The sequence below is a fragment of the Aphelocoma coerulescens genome, chromosome 20, assembly GCF_041296385.1.
Source record: "Aphelocoma coerulescens isolate FSJ_1873_10779 chromosome 20, UR_Acoe_1.0, whole genome shotgun sequence".
NCBI classification, from domain to species: Eukaryota; Metazoa; Chordata; class Aves; order Passeriformes; family Corvidae; genus Aphelocoma; species Aphelocoma coerulescens.
The window spans coordinates 2,472,536-2,492,370 of record NC_091033.1 but is presented as its reverse complement, the minus strand read 5'-3'; the positions used below and the strand labels follow the sequence as shown (position 1 = coordinate 2,492,370).

The following is a 19,835-nucleotide window of genomic DNA, read 5'->3' as shown; positions in this document are numbered from 1 at the left end:
CTTTGGAAGCCCTTGCGGCCTTAGGGGCTGGCAAACACAGGCAGGCCAAGAAGACAGTGCTGTTGTCCCTGCAGGATGCACATCAGTTTGCCTTTGCTTTGCTGTTCTCATTCTCCTTCTCCTTCCTGCTGCAGCGATGTGGAGGGCAGAACACCAGAAGACCTCTCGAGAAACTGCCCTGGAGAAAGAGGCCATTGCCCTGAAGGAAGAGGGTGTGACTCTTTGTCAGGAGGTGGCATCTCTGCAGAGGAAACTGGAGAGCCTGGAGAAGGAAAGGAAGGATGTGCTGGTGAGAACGGCAGATGCCATGAAGGGCCATTTCCTAGCTATGTTTGGCCCTTGTGTTAATAGTTCTAAGGAGCACCTCTTTCCAGCTGAGCTTTTCAAACTGCATTCTTCTGAATAAGGAGGAAAAGATGTCGTAGTCATGTCAAAGCCAGTTAGTGCTGAGGCTGCTGGTTTTCCTCCATGCTGGAGTTTTGTGCCCTCTAGTTCTCAATGTCCACACTGTCTCTATGGACATTGCATGGTCTGGGCAATTCCTCGTGTCCAAACCCACGTTCAGATTTCAAATACCTGGACCTGGAACGAGGGGTGAGAAGGCCAAGTTTGCTGTTAATAGAAAGGTGTTTGGCCTTGGCCATCAGAGAGCAGCCAGTGGGGAGAAAAGAGAGAAAAGCAAAGTGCTGATGCAGATAAGGACGTGTGCCTGCAAGGGGAGAACTCGTCCTGAGTGGCAGCAGAGAATGACAGACTGATGTGGCCATTGCTGCTCCAAGAGAGGGCAGTGGGGCTCTCGGGGATGGTGCCATGGAAACTCTACACAGGAGAGCTCAAAAACCACTCCTGTCACCCCAGCTGCAGGGAATGAAATGTTGGGGGTGTTTGCTCTTCCCTTTCTCCCTGCTGGAGAGCACATCCTCATGGCACTGCCTAAATCCTGCTTAGCGTGGACTTGGAATCCTGGCTGCAGTTCTGGCAGCTGCTCCCCAAAGGAACACTCGAGTGGAGCTGCAAGAGGTCGGGGAAGGGCAGAAAGGGAGCTGGGATGGGCTGAGTGAGCTGGGAAAGACTCAGCGTCAAGGGCGGTCCCAGCAAAGGTCTGAGGCATCCCGAGAGGCAGAGAGAGAGGGGCAGCCTTTGCCTGCCTGTGGCAGGAGTCCCGATCTGGTATGAAAAGCAAACCGAGAGAGGGAATGAGTGACCTCCCTGTTTTGGCAGCGTGAACGGGAATTGTACGAGGAGCAGATGAGAGATCTGAAAAAGAAGAATGAAATGAAAACACCGGAGATGAGAAGTGTCAAGGAAAGCACCCAACAACTGGAAGTGGAGAGGGAAGCCAAGCAGGAACAGTTGGAGCATGGGGCTGCTGCTTTGAAGGAATGGCAAGAGACTGCTCAAGTCCTGAGTGTTGCACTGACCAAGAGTGAAATTTCCAAAGGGGCTCTGAAGAAAGACTTGGACATCTTGAAGGAAAGGCTTTGTCTCCAGGTAGGCACTGGCATTGATCTTCAGTCCACTGCAAAGTCTCTCAAAGATTCCAATGAAGTTTCCCATGAAGAGGTGGGATTCTAGATCCCTGTCAGTCTAGGCCTGCTTGGGCAAAGCAGCCCGGGCTGCAGCAGGCAGCCTTGTGTGTCTGCCTGGCTCCAGCCAGAGACCATTGGCTGCCAGATTGTTTGCTGGCACGCCTGGAACGACTGAGGCAGCTCTGGAGATGCTGTTCAAATCAGCTCCAGGCCAAAAGCTGGGCATGGGGAATTGCTTCTCCCGTGCCCAGGCAAGGGGAGGCAACATGTGTGGGTTGGATTTGGTGTGGAAAGGAATGGAGCAGGTGAGCAGAGTGATGGACTGAAGTGAGCAGAGTTCTGTAGCGAGGGCTGAAGAGCAGCTGCACTGCTGGAGCTTCGAGGATGCTTCCCGAGATGGAGATTTCTGAGGGACAGCTCTTGTGGTGTTTGAAATAAGGGAATCATCTCCTCTCTGAACACCCAGCAGGCTGTTGGAGCAGAGGGCAAGCGGCTGTCTGAGCACTCCAGGAGGGGTGTGGAATGTGTGCGGGACCAGGTTGCAGCAGCAGCAAAAGACAAGCCAGAGAAGCGTGAGCTCAGGAGAACTTTTGAGGTAAAGTGGGCTTTCACTGCCTCTGCAGAGCCTCAGGCTCCTCTGGATCATGACTCGTGTGCCCAGGCAGTGCTTTGGAGTCCTCTGCTTGTTTCCTTGCCTCTCCCTGTCCCTGCTGTGGGCACACCCCTTTGTTTGTTCTCTCTGTTGTGGCAGCCCATGGCTTTCACAAAGGCACCTTCACTCCGCTGCCTCCCTCCCTGGCCCCGTGTCCCCGGACACACACTGGCCTCTCCTGCACAGCCCCCAGCGAGAGCTCTTTGCCCCCAGTGCTGTCTGGTGCAATTGAGGGTCTGTGAGCAGAGATCTCCTTGCCTTGATGTCCAGAGGTCCTTTTGCCCCATGTTTGCTGACAGGTTTCTGTGACCCTTTCTCCCATCCAACCTGCAGGATGAACCTGAAGGGAGGAGTGTCCAGAGAATCTTTGGGAAAGTTTACCTCTCGGATACCATTAGAGTGGATGCTCCCCCATCTGCCCAGCACAGCAGGTCGACTTCTGGCCGGGTGAGAACATCATCTTCCTTGGTGGGAGGAACACAACCCTTGGCAAGGCACATGTCCCTCAGAAAGCAGAGTAGCAGCTGTGAGCTGAGCTTTTTTCCCCAAGCCAGGCAAGCCCTGAGCGCTGCTCCCAGGGCTGGCAGCTCCTCTGCTCCAGAGCAGACAGAGGGCACCGTGCTGGAGCTGCTGTGGCTGCACCCGCTGCAGAGCCAGCAGGAGGTGGGAGCAGCTGGCTCTCTGCTGCCAGCCAGCCCAGCAGCCACAAGCCCGTGGTGTCAGGAAAGAAGAGTTGGAGGAGTTTCACGGCCTCAGCAGTGCTTAAAGGCTCATTCTCCCCGTGGGCTTCGTTGCCCACATTGTGCTCTGCTCCCATGTGGAATGCTCTGAAGTTTGGGAGAAGGAGAGTTTGCTCCCTGTCCCTGGGCTGGCTGTGCAGGAGCTTGCTGTTCAGATCAGCTCCAGGCCAAAAGCCGGGCATGGGGATCTGCTTCTCCCTTGCCCAGGCAAGGGGAGGCAACACGTGGGGGTGAGCAGTGATGGACTGAAGTGAGCAGAGTTCTGTAGCGAGGGCTGAACAGCAGCTGCACTGCTGGTGCTTAGAGTCAAGTGTATTGGCAGTTGTGGAAGATGCAGTATTTTTGGGTGACAACACAGAATTTGGGGCAGGGATGTTTGTTGGGAAGGAGCAATCTGGTGCCAGGCAAGCCAGCAGGGCCTGACACAGCACTTCCAAGGTAACAGTGCCAGAGGCTTTTGGCAGCCCAGGGTATCGGAGCTGCAGAGGGCAGATGCTGTGAAACTTTGAGCCCAGAGCACAGGAGCTCCCTGTCCTCTGGCTGCCTGCGAGGTGGCACTGGCTGGCTCTGCACAGGGCTCCTGAGGAAGGGCTCGAGCTGTACCTTGTCCTGCTTCCAGGTTTCCCAGGAGCAAGAGTCATTGAGCAGGGCTCTGGAGCAGCTGCACCAGGAGCCCTCTGGCCAAGGGCACGCACTGGCCCAGGTGTGCAGAGAGAAGGAGCTGCTGGGCCGGGAGAAGGCTGCCCTTGAGGGCCGACTGGCAGCCATGGAGCGTCACCAACAAGACCTTTCCAAGCAGCTGGCAGAGACCAGGTAAAGGCAGGGAGGAGACCCTTTCCGGATGCTTTTACCTTGCATGGACAGAAAATGGAAGTCTCAAGAAAAAGAAATATGCCACAATGTGAAGGTTATTTTTCTGACATCTAAAGCCAGCAAAGCTGTTGTGAGCCTTGGGCTCCTGTTTGTGCCGCCAAGCACACTCGTGTGGGAAGTCAAAAGCAAGCCACCCGGCCCTGAATTGAGTAGTACTTAAACCATGCAGCTGTTGAGTGAAACCTCAAGTTTCTCTTGGGTTTAGTTCCTTGTTCTGGGCATTGAACATCCCTCTTTCCTTCCTAAGTAGCTTGACACAATCCTGATCTTCAGAACTGAAGCTTCATCTTCAGAACTCCAGGCTCTGACCTTGGGATGTTGGCAGTAGCATGCTGCCATTCAGGGGGAAGCCAGAGGCTCCTGCTGAAAATGCTGAGGGCCTTCTGCTTCCAAGCACACTCTTGAGAAGTGTGAGGCAGGACCTAGAGCTGCTTAGAGAGCAGCAGGGAAACCTCTTTGGAATTGTTGACAGCCCCTGGGGATTCTTGCTGTGTTGATGGGCACCCACCTGTCAAACCTGCCAAGGTCCTTTTGGATGGTCCCTCTCACTCTCCAAAGAAGGACAAGACTTGGGCTACTGCCTGCTTAGCTGGCAACACTAAAAGAAAGGTGGCAAGTCTATTCCTTGACCGTGCAGGAGCTTAAACTGCAGTCTCTGCATTCAGGTAGTTGTTGTTCAGACAACATGGTGTTCTGAATTTTTACAAGTGCTGCCATGACCATGAGATTTTACTGTATCATGCAAAGTAGTTCTGAAGTCTCTTAAATACAGAGTGTCTGGAAAATTATGTACCTTTATGTCCATGATGAAGAGAGTTAACAAGTCAGGAGTGAGCCAGGACGAGAGTCTGTTCTGTCCCCCTGCAGAGCAGCTTGGAAGTGCTGATGAGAGAAGGGCTGTGAGCAGAGGCTGGGCTTTTGCTCCTCGGCCCAGCCTGTGTGGGCACAGCTAGCCAGGGTCATAGGTCAGGAAGAGCAGCTGAAGGTTCGGCTGTTGAGGTCACGTTGGGCTGGGCTGTCTGTGCTGTGCCAGGCCATAAGGAAGGCCTGGGCACTCCCTCAGAGGGCCCTGCTTTGCTACTGAAATGGCACAAATGGGCCTTCTCTGTACAAGTTTCCATGCGACCCGTTTTGCATTCTCAGGCCTGGGCATCTTGAGCCACGTTGTCCTGGAATAACTGCCCGGGAGTGTCAGGAGCGAGCAGCTCATGTCTCTCCGTATTTGCAACCTGTAGGTCAGCGAAGGAGAGCCTGGAATCCAGCCTGTTTGCTGCTCAGCAGCAGATATCCCAGCTGGAGATCACCAGCAACCATCTGGAGGCTCAAGTGCTCACAGTCACACAGGCCAAGGAGGCGCTACAAGGTGAGAACCTCGTGTGCTTTGTTTGTGGTGCCGCCCCACCTAGATAGAGAAGCTGCTGTAAAGCCTCCTCTGTCTGCAGGGCTTCTGAGGAGCGGTGGCGCTGGAGGCAGGGCCCTCCTACGCTGACACTGAAAGGGCCTGAGTCAGTAAAGGCAGTAAAGACTCTGAATCTTGCTGTTGGTCGTGTTTGCAGAAGAAGTGAAGTGCCTCCAACGTGAGCTGGAAGCAGAGAGAGCTCTCAGGAAGCAGGAGCAGGAAGACACAGCACAACAGCTCTTGCAGGCAGAGCAGCAGTGTCACGAAAGCCTCAGGCTTCAGGGAACTGCTCAGCAGGTGGAAATAAACAAGCTCCTGCAAGACCTGGTAGGTGACAATACGCTTCTGAATTGTCCAAGCCGGCCCTGGGGGCTGGTTTAGCACCAGCAGAGCCTGAGGGTGTGAAAGGGCAGCAGTCCTCTGCCAGAGGCCTCCCGCTGCTGGGCCGGGCAGGAGAGGCGGCGGCTCGGACTTGGAGGCGCGTGAAGACCCACAGGATGGTGCTGGGCCAGTAAATGCAGCCACGGCTTCCGTGAGGGCGTAAGGCGAGTTCCAGAGCAGCTTGGGCAGTGCCCACCCAAAGCGTGGCGGCCCAGGGCAGGATCTTCCCCGAGTCCCACCTGCCACGGAGCAGATGCCAGCGTGGAGCAGATGCCAACAGTGCTGCTGGCTGCAGGCATGGGAACTCGGTTCCTGTCTTGCTGTGCTCCCACGGTGGACAGAGGGATTAGCTTTGGGCTGGAAGCAAATGGAACAGGCCCCGGTCCTTCAGTCCTTGTGACTGGGGCATCAGGGTGCCAGAAGGTGACACCTCCTTTTCTGAATGGTTGGACTCAATGCTTGTGCAGGTCTTTCCCAACAGAAATGATTCCATGGTTCTGGGATCCTTGCACCTGCTGAGCCTCCTTTTAAATTCCCTGACAGGACACGGTTTCTGGAGAGCAGAGAACCAGTGCTGTTGTCTTTTCAGGTTGGGGTTTGTGGGAGGGATGAAGCTTCACGTTTTTCAGCGAGAAGCTTGCCTGGGGACTTCAACTTGAAGATTTTTCCAAACCTCCTCAGGCAATTGAGCGGGAAAGGTACCATGCAGACATACAGGAGATGCTGCAGCAATGGGGAAAAGAGAAGGCAGAGAGAGAGCAGGAGCACCAGAAGGTGCTGTTTGAGATGAGGCAGAAAGTTGCCACCCTGCAGGCTCAAAGACAAGAGGAACAAACTAGATTTGAAAATGCCAAGCGAGAGGTAATGATTGTGCAAGGAGAATTGGTGTGATTTTTTGCAAGGCTGGAGCTGTGGGAGATGGCAGGCTATGGGGCTGTGTGGAGCATGCCCTCCATGTCTTCTACATTGAATTTGGGGAGGTGAAAGGTGAACAGGGCTATCTTTGGGCCCAGGAATGAGCCCTCTCACAGGAAGCCCGGCAGAAACATCAGCTTTCCGTTGGGATTTTTGTGCTGCTCTTGTGCTCTGTTTTCCTAAGACTTACCTCGGAGGATCTTCACTGTTCTCTTAAGGGTCCTCTTTTGGTGTGTACTGGTCGGTGTCCATAGCCAAACTGAGTTTGTAGGACTTTTCTTTTGTGGGCACAGGGAGGGCGCAGCGGGAACGCTGACAAGAGACAAATCTTTTTAAAGACTCGCCTGGAGTATTTCTGAACAGCAACCCAGAGATGTCTCCTGGGCTGTGTTCTAAGTCACTTCCTGGGAAGCTGTGTCCCCCCCAGGGCAGACAGTGGCCCAGGGGAGCAGCAGCCGAGTGCTCTGAGAGCGCGTGAGCCCATCAGTCTTTGCCTCTTGCCACACAGAGTTTGCAGGGGAAGTGTCAAGCCCTCTGCTCTTTCCTTCTGTGCAGGTCCTGCTGGAAAAGCAGAAGGAGAAGAATTCTTTATCAGAGACACTGCTCCAAACTCGGGGACAGCTAAGCCAAGCCTGCCAGCAGGTGCAGCAGCTCAGGCAGGAGGTGAAAGAGCAGCAAGAGAAGGGGCAGGTAAGTCTGAGCAGGCAGGGAACAGAGTGCAGGGCAGTGGCAAGGGCACAAAAGGCAGGTGCTGGGAGTCAGGAGGCAAGGGCTGCTTCAGGCCCTGGCAGCACAGAGCCTGGCAAGCTCCAGAGCTCAGGCCCGGGAAGCAAGGCTTACAATAGAAGCAGAGCTGGGTAGAGAAGCCAAAAGAAGTCGCTGAAGGAATGGGATTTTGAGAGAGCAAGTGGGAAAAGCTGAGCCTGAGGGCAGGTCGCAGGAAGTTGCTCTGCATTTTGTTGCCAGACCATCCAGGCAAAGCTGCAAGCTGAGCTGCAGGAAGCTCGGAGGGGAATCCAGGCAGCGCGGAAAAGGCACAAGGAAGAATTACGAGGCATCAAAGAGGAAATGAATCTCCTCCTTGAGCAGAGGGAGGCTCTACAAAAGCAGGTGAGTGAAAGAGCAGTGGCACCGCAGCATCCAGCAGGGGGTCTGTGCCCTTCTTGCTTTTCCATGGCAGAGCAGCAGCTGCTGGGGTGGTCCCTGGGGCTGCCTCGTGCTCTGGGCTCCTTGGCAGCTGCTCTGAAGGACCCTCGGTGCTCTGCTGAATCTCAGCTGCTGCCCTGGACAGCTGGGCTAGTCCTCTGGGCTGTTGGCCAGCAACCATCAGCACGGATTCCTGCTGGCCTCTTCTTGCTGGCCATGGTGTGGGAGGTGCTTTTTCAGGTGCCCTTGGTGGGCCACGTAGAGATTGAAACAAGTTGTCCGTATGCATTGTGAATCTGGTGCTCTGAGGACAGGGAGAAATGGAAAGTTGGCCTTTGCCTTTTCTCACAGCCTCTGCTGTGGCTGACAGTGACAGGCTGTGGCTGTAGCCTCTGACTGCTTTGTTCTGTTTGACTGGAGGTGGGAGAGTTGACATCTCAGCTGGCAGCCTCCAGAGAGTCCCAGGCAACGATTGTTCAGAGAGCCCGGCAAGATGTGAGGGAGGCCCAGAAGCAGTCAAGGCAGAAGCTGTTGCAGGTTGAGCAGCTCCAGAAGATGCTGGAGGAGGCAGAACATCAGAACAAGGAGCTGCAAGTGCACCTGAAGAACTTGGAGATGGAAAGGAGTCAATGGGAAGAAGTGGCACGCCAAAATTCGGGACTTTGGGCTTCCTTGAACACCCTAGAGAAGGAAAAAGCCAGGTAAATGAAAGCCTGTGGGACTCTGCCTTGTGGGAATGGATTCCCTCTTTGCCATCTTTGCACCTGCCAGGGGCTCTGGCAGCATTTCCTACGTGGCAGAGTTCTGAACTCTCCGTGCAGACGCGTCTGGTTGTCTGGATGTTGTGTTTCATTTTCTTTTCTTTCAAGCCTTCAGTTAGAGTTTTTCTGAAGACAAAGGCTTTTGGAGTAGCTCTTTCCCTCTAGGGGTGTGTTCTGTTGTGAGGTGGGTGTGGTAACACTGCCCAAGCTGCAGTGTAAGGAGCTGGACACATCCAGCAGCTCCGCCTTGGGTCCTGTAACTTGAAGCCTTTGGGATCTGGAGCAGCCTGGCATCCTGATGCCTTTGCTTGGCAGAACCATCTCAAGGCCCTGATTGCTGACCTAGGCCAGATTCCCCTCAAAGGCACCCAAGAACCAAGAATGTCTCTGTTGCATCGTTCCTCAGAAAATGCCCCCAGGTGCCTGGGGGGGCTCAAGCAGGGTCCCTGCCAGCCTCCAGAGTCACAGGCAATACTGACTGTGCAAAGAATGCAAGAGACAAGACCAAGGTTAGCGGGGCCCCTCCAGCTGACCAAGTCCTGCCGGTCTTCAGTGCCACTGGATTCTTCTTTTGAGAAGAAGACAAAGAAAGGGCAGGTCCCTCTTGCTTGCCTGCAGGTTTCTGCATCTTCCATCAGGTTGTGCTCCAAGGCTCTGTTGCCACTTCTGCTATCGGCCTTTGTTTCTCCAGCTGGAAGTAGGATGGGTGCTGGTAAATCTTAGGGAACTTCCCCGAGATCCTCTGGCTGTAGGGTGCTGCTCCTCCTACCTGGACATACAAGATGGGGCAAGGAAATGTCTCTTCCATGTTGACCAAACCTTTCCCCCTTGGAGCCTGGGTAGTCAGAAGAAAACTCTTCCTCTCCCCTAATCTCTTCATGGCAAGACTTTGTTAGGTCTATATTCACATTCCCATCTCAAGAAGAAGGTAGGACATGTAGGCAGGAACTCCTCATTCTTTCATGAATAAAAGCAGAGTGGGCACATGCTGGGCTGTGACTGGAGGGGGAACAAACAAACAGCCACGTTCTTTAGACAAACCTCATCAGACAGAGCAGTTTTCCCCGAGGTGGTGCGAGTCCTAAGAGTTCCTAAAATGTGATACCGTGTAGTAATGAGTTGCATGCTTCCCTTTTAGGCTGCTTCTGTCTCTGGAGGAAAAGAACCTGTGCCTCAGAACACTGGAAGAAAAGAACCAGGCACTGAACAATCAGGTGTCTCAATTTCGTTCTGCTCTTCGCGAGGCCGAGCAGCTCTGTGCAAACCGCACAGGACAAGTGCTGAAGCTCAACGCCCAGGTAATCTGTGCCCTGGCGTCCTCTTCTCCAGGGACACACATCATCACCTTTGGCTTGGAGGCCCCAACTGCTTTCTCCTCCCAGCAGCATCCACTGCTGCCGTGTTCTGCCCCGGGGTGCTGCTGCACCCACAGGCCAAGGCTGGATCTGGTGTCTGCTGCCGATGTTTTCCTCCGTTCTCTCCCGGGTCCCAGCAGGAAATGTGGGAGGAGAAGCAGCAGCAGACTCCTTTGGAGCTTCTCCATCCCTCTGTTAGCAGTGTTGTCCCAGATGGAGTTGGTGCCTGTGCTGGGCACCGAGCAATGTGGGCACACAGACGTGGCTATGGCAGGCTGGGGAGGGCACTTCCAGCGCAGCCAGTTCAGCCGGTGTTCAGAGCTGCAGCCTCAAGGATGCCCATTGGCTCCCTTTCCCTATTTTCAGGACACTTGTTTCCACTGGAATCCTTGGCTCTGTGCCTTCTGTTTTGGGCATGTTTTTTTGCCTGAAATCATTTCTCCTTTGTTGCTTGCTCTACTGCCTGCTCTGCTGCCTCAGGAGCAGCCCTGTCCCTGAGGCTCTGTGCATCCATCTTCCAGATGCAGGCCGAGCTGGAAGCAGTGATCGAGAAGGCGGCTCCCCAGCCTACTCAGGAGAAGCAGGAGCTGGAAACTGAGGGGTCTGAGCTGCGTGTGAGGCTCCAGAGCTCTGAGGAAAGAGCAGAGGCCATGGCCACGCAGTGTAAGACTTTGGAGCTGGAGCTGAGGGAGGTGCAGGCTCAGATAGACCATCTGAAGGCTCGCAACCAGGAGCTGCAGCAGGAGTTGGAGGAAAGTGAGCAAGGTAGAGCTTCTCCTCTCGCACCCACTGCCCCATCCTGTCTTGCCAGCAGGGCTCTCTGATCCCATGCAGAGGAAAAGTGCCCAGAGATGGCAGAGGGGAAGAACAACCAGCAGGAGATTTCTCCATCCAGTGCCAGTGAAAGCTTTTTCTCGAGAAAGATGCCGTGGCTGGCAGTGCCATCTGGCTGTGCTATGGCTGATCCCGTGCACAGGTGGTGCCTTTCAGGTGCTGTGTCTGTGCTGAGGAGCTGTAGCTGGATGCCTCAGCTCGATTCCCCCCAACTCCAGGCCCTGCCAGAGCCCCCAGGCTATTGGCCTCTCTGGAGCAGGGCTGCACAGGCATCCCCGCTCCTTTGTCTCTCTTGGACTGCTCACTCTGCACAAGCCCAAGAGGAAAGACACTTTCCTATTCCTCTGAACCTTGCCCCTTGGATTCCTGCTTTTTTCTCCTTCATTTCTGTCAGCTTTGGAAGCCCTTGTGGCCTTAGGGGCTGGCAAACACAGGCAGGCCAAGAAGACAGTGCTGTTGTCCCTGCAGGATGCACATCAGTTTGCCTTTGCTTTGCTGTTCTCATTCTCCTTCTCCTTCCTGCTGCAGTGATGTGGAGGGCAGAACACCAGAAGACCTCTCGAGAAACTGCCCTGGAGAAAGAGGCCATTGCCCTGAAGGAAGAGGGTGTGACTCTTTGTCAGGAGGTGGCATCTCTGCAGAGGAAACTGGAGAGCCTGGAGAAGGAAAGGAAGGATGTGCTGGTGAGAACGGCAGATGCCATGAAGGGCCATTTCCTAGCTATGTTTGGCCCTTGTGTTAATAGTTCTAAGGAGCACCTCTTTCCAGCTGAGCTTTTCAAACTGCATTCTTCTGAATAAGGAGGAAAAGATGTCGTAGTCATGCCAAAGCCAGTTAGTGCTGAGGCTGCTGGTTTTCCTCCATGCTGGAGTTTTGTGCCCTCTAGTTCTCAATGTCCACACTGTCTCTATGGACATTGCATGGTCTGGGCAATTCCTCGTGTCCAAACCCACGTTCAGATTTCAAATACCTGGACCTGGAACGAGGGGTGAGAAGGCCAAGTTTGCTGTTAATAGAAAGGTGTTTGGCCTTGGCCATCAGAGAGCAGCCAGTGGGGAGAAAAGAGAGAAAAGCAAAGTGCTGATGCAGATAAGGACGTGTGCCTGCAAGGGGAGAACTCGTCCTGAGTGGCAGCAGAGAATGACAGACTGATGTGGCCATTGCTGCTCCAAGAGAGGGCAGTGGGGCTCTCGGGGATGGTGCCATGGAAACTCTACACAGGAGAGCTCAAAAACCACTCCTGTCACCCCAGCTGCAGGGAATGAAATGTTGGGGGTGTTTGCTCTTCCCTTTCTCCCTGCTGGAGAGCACATCCTCATGGCACTGCCTAAATCCTGCTTAGCGTGGACTTGGAATCCTGGCTGCAGTTCTGGCAGCTGCTCCCCAAAGGAACACTCGAGTGGAGCTGCAAGAGGTCGGGGAAGGGCAGAAAGGGAGCTGGGATGGGCTGAGTGAGCTGGGAAAGACTCAGCGTCAAGGGCGGTCCCAGCAAAGGTCTGAGGCATCCCGAGAGGCAGAGAGAGAGGGGCAGCCTTTGCCTGCCTGTGGCAGGAGTCCCGATCTGGTATGAAAAGCAAACCGAGAGAGGGAATGAGTGACCTCCCTGTTTTGGCAGCGTGAACGGGAATTGTACGAGGAGCAGATGAGGGATCTGAAAAAGAAGAATGAAATGAAAACACTTGAAATTCCAAGAAAGGAAAAAACGCAACAATTGGACGCTGAAAATGAAAGAAAACAGGAGGAGTTGGAGCATGGGGCTGCTGCTTTGAAGGAAGGCAGAGGAAACGCTCAAGTCCTGTGTGCTCCACTGGCCAAGTGTAAAATTGCCAAAGAGGCTCTGAAGAAACACTCAGCCTTTCTGCAGGGAAAGAGTCATCCCCAGGTAGGCACTGGCATTGATCTTCAGTCCACTGCAACGTCTCTCAAAGATTCCAATGAAGTTTCCCATGAAGAGGTGGGATTCTAGATCTAGATTTTGCTTGGGCAAAGCAGCCCGGGCTGCAGCAGGCAGCCTTGTGTGTCTGCCTGGCTCCAGCCAGAGACCATTGGCTGCCAGATTGTTTGCTGGCACGCCTGGAACGACTGAGGCAGCTCTGGAGCTGCTGTTCAAATCAGCTCCAGGCCAAAAGCTGGGCATGGGGAATTGCTTCTCCCGTGCCCAGGCAAGGGCAGGCAACATGTGTGGGTTGGATTTGGTGTGGAAAGGAATGGAGCAGGTGAGCAGAGTGATGGACTGAAGTGAGCAGAGTTCTGTAGCGAGGGCTGAAGAGCAGCTGCACTGCTGGAGCTTTGAGGATGCTTCCCGAGATGGAGATTTCTGAGGGACAGCTCTTGTGGTGTTTGAAATAAGGGAATCATCTCCTCTCTGAACACCCAGCAGGCTGTTGGAGCAGAGGGCAAGCGGCTGTCTGAGCACTCCAGGAGGGGTGTGGAATGTGTGCGGGACCAGGTTGCAGCAGCAGCAAAAGACAAGCCAGAGAAGCGTGAGCTCAGGAGAACTTTTGAGGTAAAGTGGGCTTTCACTGCCTCTGCAGAGCCTCAGGCTCCTCTGGATCATGACTCGTGTGCCCAGGCAGTGCTTTGGAGTCCTCTGCTTGTTTCCTTGCCTCTCCCTGTCCCTGCTGTGGGCACACCCCTTTGTTTGTTCTCTCTGTTGTGGCAGCCCATGGCTTTCACAAAGGCACCTTCACTCCGCTGCCTCCCTCCCTGGCCCCGTGTCCCCGGACACACACTGGCCTCTCCTGCACAGCCCCCAGCGAGAGCTCTTTGCCCCCAGTGCTGTCTGGTGCAATTGAGGGTCTGTGAGCAGAGATCTCCTTGCCTTGATGTCCAGAGGTCCTTTTGCCCCATGGTTGCTGACAGGTTTCTGTGACCCTTTCTCCCATCCAAGGTGCAGGATGAACATGAAGGGAGGAGAATCAGAACTTTTAGGAGAGTGTTCCCCCCAGACTACTTTACATTGCCTGTCTCCCAGTCTGACCAGAAAAATGCATCAACCTCTGAAAGACAAGAGTCCTCCAGTAGCTCAGGGGAGCTGCAGCCCCCGTGCTGAGGCACAGCCTGTGGAGAAAGGGGTCAGTGGCCAGAATGCGTGCTTTGGGAATCAGAGCTGGGTTGCTAAATCCTGTCGGAACTCTCTCTCCCAGACCTGTGGTGGCTGAGGGTTGTATGAGGGAAGGGTTTGCCAGCCATGAACTGGACTTGTTGATCATCTGAGCTCCGTTCAGGGGCAGTGTGGGAGCCTGTTCCTTTCCCCTTCCCCAAGGGCAGAGTGTTGGTGAGGGCTGGAGTTGGAGGCTGTGTCTGCCCCCACAGCCGGTACCGTGGGGCTGCGGATGCTCCTGCCCACGTGGGCTTGTCTGAGCTGGGCTTTCTGCCTCTTTCAGGTGTCCTTGCTGCAGTCACAGCTGGCCCGAGACCGGCAGGAACCCCTGGAGAGCTGTGCAGGGAGCAGGCAGGAGATGCTCTCGTTGAGTCACAAGGACCTCCTTACTTCCTAGGCTTGTCAGAGAGGAGACAGGGTGCAGCTGCATGCAGTCGTAGCCTCAGATTTTGTCCATAGTTTATGTTTAAAGGATTGCAGGTGTAATTGTAGGATTGTAGGATAATAGGTGTAATTGAACCTTTATACAACTGTGTTCCATAGGATGAAGGATATATTTATAGAAAAATAAAGTGTTTATTACGACTACACAAAAAGACCTTTATCAGAGTTATTGACTACCCAGTACAGAGAACTATAACTTCCGGTAGAGTGCATTATATTTGAAGCAACATGGAAGCAGTTATATTCAAGCCAGCAAAACCAATTAATAATTAAAGATTGATGCTTCTCACCCAAACCAATGACCGTGGGCAAATATTTCTGTCAGCCTCAAGGAGTGACCTTGAGGGGCATCCTCACTCCAGGGAGGAATCTGCAGATGGGAGACACGTGACATGAACCACTTTGGTGAGGGCAGGAGAATCCTGCCACATGTGGAGCTTTTGCATTTGTCCTTAGGAAACTGCAACCTGTTTTTTCTCCGAGTCACAGAATCTCAGGCTGGGGGAGGCTGGAGGCACCTCTGGAGGTCACCTTGCCCAGCCCCCTGCTCCATCAGGGCCACCCAGAGCTGGCTGCCCAGGATGTGTCCAGGCGGCTTTTGAATCTCTCCAGGGATGGAGACTCCACCACCTCCCTGGGCACCTGCAGCAGTGCTCGGCCACCCTCCCAGTGGGAGGAATTCTTGATCCTGGAAACACTCAAGAACTGGCTGAGGATGAGAAGGTCAGGGGTTGAGGTCCTAGTTTAGAATAAGGTAACTTAGCAAGGTGAAAAGCAGAATCACAGCCCTGGCTGACAGGAGATCAACTGAGCGGGGAACTTGTGATCAACCTCATCTCAGAAAGGAGGAATGTGGAAGAAAAAATTGTGGAAGAAGAATCAAGTTATCCAGAAGGAGTGAACAGACATTGCTGTGGAAGCAGTAGGGGAGGGGGAGAATAGTCAGGGAGCTCTTGAGCCAGGCATCCACCAGGTCTGAGGACCAGAGGAAGCTACAGGAGCTGTCTGTCATCTTCAAAAAAGCCTGGCCATTGAAGGAGGTTCCTGAGAACAGCAAAGAGTGTTACACCAGTCTTAAAGATGGGCACAGAAGAGGATCTGAAGAACTACAGGCTAATCAGCTCCTTTGGAATCCCTGGGAAGGTGATGGAGCAAATGGTCCTGGACACCCTTTCAAGCAACTGCGAGGGAAGGGCACTGGGAAGAGCCAGCACAGATTTACCACGGGGGAAATCATGGCTGGCCGACCTGATGGACTCTGTGAATAATGGGGGACCAGGGAGGGTTTTGCTGACACTGCAAACCATTCAACAGCCACACAGTCTCCTTACAGCCGGACTGGTGAGGTACGGACCGAGTGAGCGGCCAAGTGAATGGAAAACTGCCCGAGCCAGCGGGCTCAGTACTGCTGGATCAGGTGCAGGAAGTGGCCAGGCTGTGGTGACACCACTCACTGATCCTCCCTGGAGCCGGTATTACTGTTGATTAACAACTAATATTTACATGCAGAGGATGTCTCCTCTAAGCAGATGTGTGTCATGAAACTTTACACCGGGTGTTTATTCCGTCAGGATCATACACATTCATTACAAGGTGCTTCCGGGCTAATACATAAACATTACTTTCCTAGAACTAATTTACCCACCTCTGCCCCTTACTGGAAGTCCTTTTATGGTCTTAGAGGGTTGTCTAAAGGGGTCTCTGGTGGTCGTATTCGCTGAGAGCCCCCAAAATTGGAAGTGACCTTGCCTTGAACTTCTCTTAGGGCATGCACTGGTGTTTCTTGTTACATAACTTTGTCACAAAACCCACTTAGGTTCCTTATTATCTGTTTGTCCACTGCTTTCAGCTCTGTTTAGCATCCTGTGTGTCTACTTTTACATTCTTTTATCTAATTTGCTAGTTAGTCTTTAAGCTCTATTTTGCAACCGAAAATTTCTATTCTCCATGTTGTCTGTCACAGTGAGTGGCAGCGATGCATCTTCTGGAGAAGATGCATCTGGAGCCAGCCCCCATTTCTATGGTCCCTGAGGCTGACGGATGTGTCACGCACTGATGTCACGTCCAGCCTCAGCTCAGCTTGCATCCCTTGCCCAGACAGGGGAGACCCACAGGCAGGAGAGACAGAAGCCGTGTGCTCAGGCTACCCTGCCTTGAAGGCACATAAGCCTCCGCTTTCTACAGCTGCTCAAGGGTCAGGGCACCTGGCAGTGAGCCTTCAGCACCGAGTGATGGCATCCCACTTTTGCAGTCTTGGCCCAACTGGATGACCTGGTCTCCTCAGGAGCTGCCCTTTGGCCTTGTCAGGGACCACCCAATGGACATGATGCCGTGGCAGCTTGGCACCCCCTGGATTCGCCATCCCTAGCGTGATGTTTCTCCTCAGCATAGAATCCCCGACTGGTCTGGGATGGAGGGACCTCAAAGCTCATCCTATGCCACCCCTGGCCGTGGGCAGGGACATCTGCCTCCAGACCAGGTTGCTCCAAGGCCCCTCCAACCTGGCCTTGGACACTTCCAGGCATGGGGCAGCCACAGCTTCTCTGGGCACCCTGTGCCAGGGCCTCCCCACCCTCCCAAGGAAGAACTTCTTCTAACCCTGCCCTCTGGAATGGAAAGCCATTCCCCTTGTCCTGGCATTCCAGGCCCACTCCCCGCTCTCCTGGAGCCCCTTTAGGCACTGGAAATGGCTCTAAGGTCTCCCCGGAGCCTTCTCTTCTCCAGGCTGAACACCCGCAGCTCTCCCAGCCCGGCTCGGAGCAGAGGGGCTCCAGCCCTTGGAGCATCTCTGCAGCCTCTCTGAACTCACTCCAGCAGCTCCACATCCTTCTGATGCTGGACCCCAGGGCTGGAGGCAGCTCTGCAGGTGGGATCTCACCCAAGCAGGGCAGAGGGGCAGAATCCCCCTGTCCCCTGCTGCCCACGCTGTGAGGTCAGTCCAGGACATTGGGGGTTTCTGGGTGACAGTGCAAGGGGCTGGGGCACGTTGAGCTTTTTATGCACCAACACCCCCAAGTCCTTCTCCACAGGGCGACTCTCGATCCATTCTCCGCCCAGCCCGAGCCTGTGCTTGGGATTGCCCTGATCGCTCTGCCCCGCCCCTTTCTTCACCCGCCGGCCAATCAGCGCGCGGCTGCCCGCGGCAACAGAAGAAGCGCGGCAGCAGGGGCGGCTAACGCCAATCAGCGTGGCTCGGGAAGGGCTGAACCAATGGGAGCGCAGCGCGCCTCACGGCGACGACCAATCAGAGTGCGGTGGCCGTGAGGGACGGGCTGGGGCGGGGGGGGAATGGCGGCAAGAGAGGGAGAGGGGAGGAACATTGGGCGGCCTGGGGGGGGCCCGCCCGCCGTTTCGGAGGCTCCCAAGCGCTTCAGCTGCCGTCGCACGGTCCCCCCTCCGCACCGATTTGCTTGAGAAGGGAGGGGCGGCTCCTGCCGAAACCGCGCTCGGGGAAAACTCCCCACAGGGGTTGGCTGTGCGAGGGGAGGGCGTGGGTGTGCACCAGCCGTCCCCGCCTCAGCAAAACGTCCCCTCAGGGGTTGGCTGGGCGGAGTCACGACAGGACGGGACGCTTCAGAAGGACCCAGAAAAGACCCCAAACCCCTTCGGAATGTCAGGAAAACTAACCCAAAACCACCGGAGGTTTATGTCCAAAAAGGAGACAGAGAAATCCTGTTACTTTATTCACATAAAGGGAGCGATCATGGTCATTTCCTGTGGGGTCTCTCAAGTTGTTGGAGGATCCAGCCTTCTTTTTATCCTAATTTCCCGGCCACATTTCCCTCTGTCTTTCCCCGTTGGCTGAGGTACTTGAGAGGTACAGACTTCCCGAATTGCCTAGTAACATACCCCCTTCCAATGTGTACTCTCCCCTTCCCTCTCCCCCCCTCCCCCCTGTTTTCTTTTGCCTTGTGTTTCTGTTCTTTTTCTCTAAGTCCAGGGATTTAAGGCAGTCTTGAGTGAGTAACACTCCCTGTCAATTAGTGGAATTCCTATGGAATTTTTGGTTCCTCTTATTGAAGAAGGGGCAGTCAATAACTAACTCATGTAAGCACAAGTTAACTATTGGGAGACAGCAATGTTAGTTCAGACGGAAGATGTTCATTACAAAGCCTGAGAAGCCGAATTCACCCTAATCTTGTCAAGATAGAGGGGACAAAGATCATCTCAGAGATTGCTGAATCATCCCTCAAAGGACTACGCATGCCCAGGGAGAAAAGTGAAAAAGTTCACTGCGAGGATGACTACTGGCCTCCATCAGAAAGACCCCCGAGGAAGAGGAGAGGCCTTCCTCAGCGCGACCACCAGGACACACAGCGCATGCGTGGCCCATATGCTAATGACTTCCGAGAAATAATTTGTGTAACCACACCTGTCCCAAGGAATGTGATGAATATTCATAATTTAACCCTTAATACTGTGTTGTAGAGAGCACCAGGTGTGTGTGTTTGGAGGAGCGATCCCCACACACCCGGCGCGCCGAATAAAGCAAATACCCGCTTCTCTGACTCTGTCTCTGAAGTGTCTCCTGGCCCGGTTGCGGCACGATTCATTATTGCTTCTTTTACCTCTCAGTATGTGGCTTTATCTACAGCAGGCCCACAGTTTGTAAAGACAACTTCTCATTCTTGTCAGGAATTTAAACAAAACGGATGAAAATGGGAGTAAATTTGAATAAATATGAGTAATTTAGGATGATATTTATGTTGTATTTCAAAAGTGGAGGGTTAAAAGATCATTTGGGCATTAAAACACCTCAAAAAGACACAAAATGCCTCAACCACATTGGAAAGTTTTAATAAATGTAACTAAAATAGATCTAAATTGACTGAATTTGAATAAATTCAGGACATGGCATTATTTCTGGAATGTGGAGGATGAAAAGGCAATTTTGGTCCTAAAATGCCTCCAAAAAGCCCTGAAAAAGCACCCAGAAGCCTTAAGAGTCCCGAAGGAGAGCTCAGCTGCTCTCCAAAGGCCACAGGTTTCTGGGGGTTCTTATGGATTTGGGGGTGTCCCGGGGATCTCACCACAGGCCACCATGAGTCCCCAGTGCCGGTGGCTCTGGGGAAGGCGCATTCCCGGGGTTCCCGAACCCCCCCACACCCGAACCCTGCAGGGGGGGTCCAGTGGTGCCGATCCACATGGAACAGGTCGGTGCAGTTCACCCGGACACTGAACCTGCACAGGCGAGAGAGCGTGGCAGGGGTGGGGCAGGTGAGGGGCAGAGCAGGGCAGGGGCCAGGCAGGGGTGAGACAGGGTGGGAAGGATGAGGGGAAGGGTGCGGCAGGAATGAGCAAGGGGTGGGGCAGGGGTGGGGCAGGTGAGGGGCAGCCCAATAAGTGCCCCCAGAGACCCCGAGAGCTGTCGCAGGATCCCGTAACTCACCTCATGTCCCCCTGCTGAGGACCACCCAGAGACCTCCGGGACTCTGTACCCCCCATATCTTCCTCCCCAGCGCCCTCAGGACCTCCCAAGAGCCTCCCAGGACCCCCCCAGGATGCCCCGTACCTGTCAGTGGAAGGCTGCTGCCCCCCCTATCTCCCCACCAAAGACCCCCAGGACTCTGTACCCCCCATATCTTCCTCCCAGACCCCTCCAGAGCCCCCTTAAGACACCCCAGAACTTGGCAGATACCCCCCCAACCTGTCAGTGTAGGGCCCATACCCCCCAAGCCATCCCAGGGCCCCACAAAACTCCCC

General features: G+C 54.2%; 1 protein-coding gene across 1 annotated transcript in view; it reads left to right on the top strand.

Annotated features, from left to right (window-relative positions):
• LOC138120838 (centrosome-associated protein CEP250-like) overlaps positions 1 to 19,835 on the top strand; it is a 93,324-nt gene that overhangs the window by 8,603 nt on the left and 64,886 nt on the right. The window contains exons 5-13 of the mRNA XM_069033856.1: positions 3,541 to 3,734; positions 5,030 to 5,157; positions 5,351 to 5,520; positions 6,256 to 6,435; positions 7,045 to 7,179; positions 7,456 to 7,599; positions 8,056 to 8,336; positions 9,535 to 9,694; positions 10,273 to 10,449. Of these exons, the coding sequence (XP_068889957.1) occupies positions 3,541 to 3,734; positions 5,030 to 5,157; positions 5,351 to 5,520; positions 6,256 to 6,435; positions 7,045 to 7,179; positions 7,456 to 7,599; positions 8,056 to 8,336; positions 9,535 to 9,694; positions 10,273 to 10,449 (1,569 nt within the window). The remainder of the gene's footprint in view (positions 1 to 3,540; positions 3,735 to 5,029; positions 5,158 to 5,350; positions 5,521 to 6,255; positions 6,436 to 7,044; positions 7,180 to 7,455; positions 7,600 to 8,055; positions 8,337 to 9,534; positions 9,695 to 10,272; positions 10,450 to 19,835) is intronic.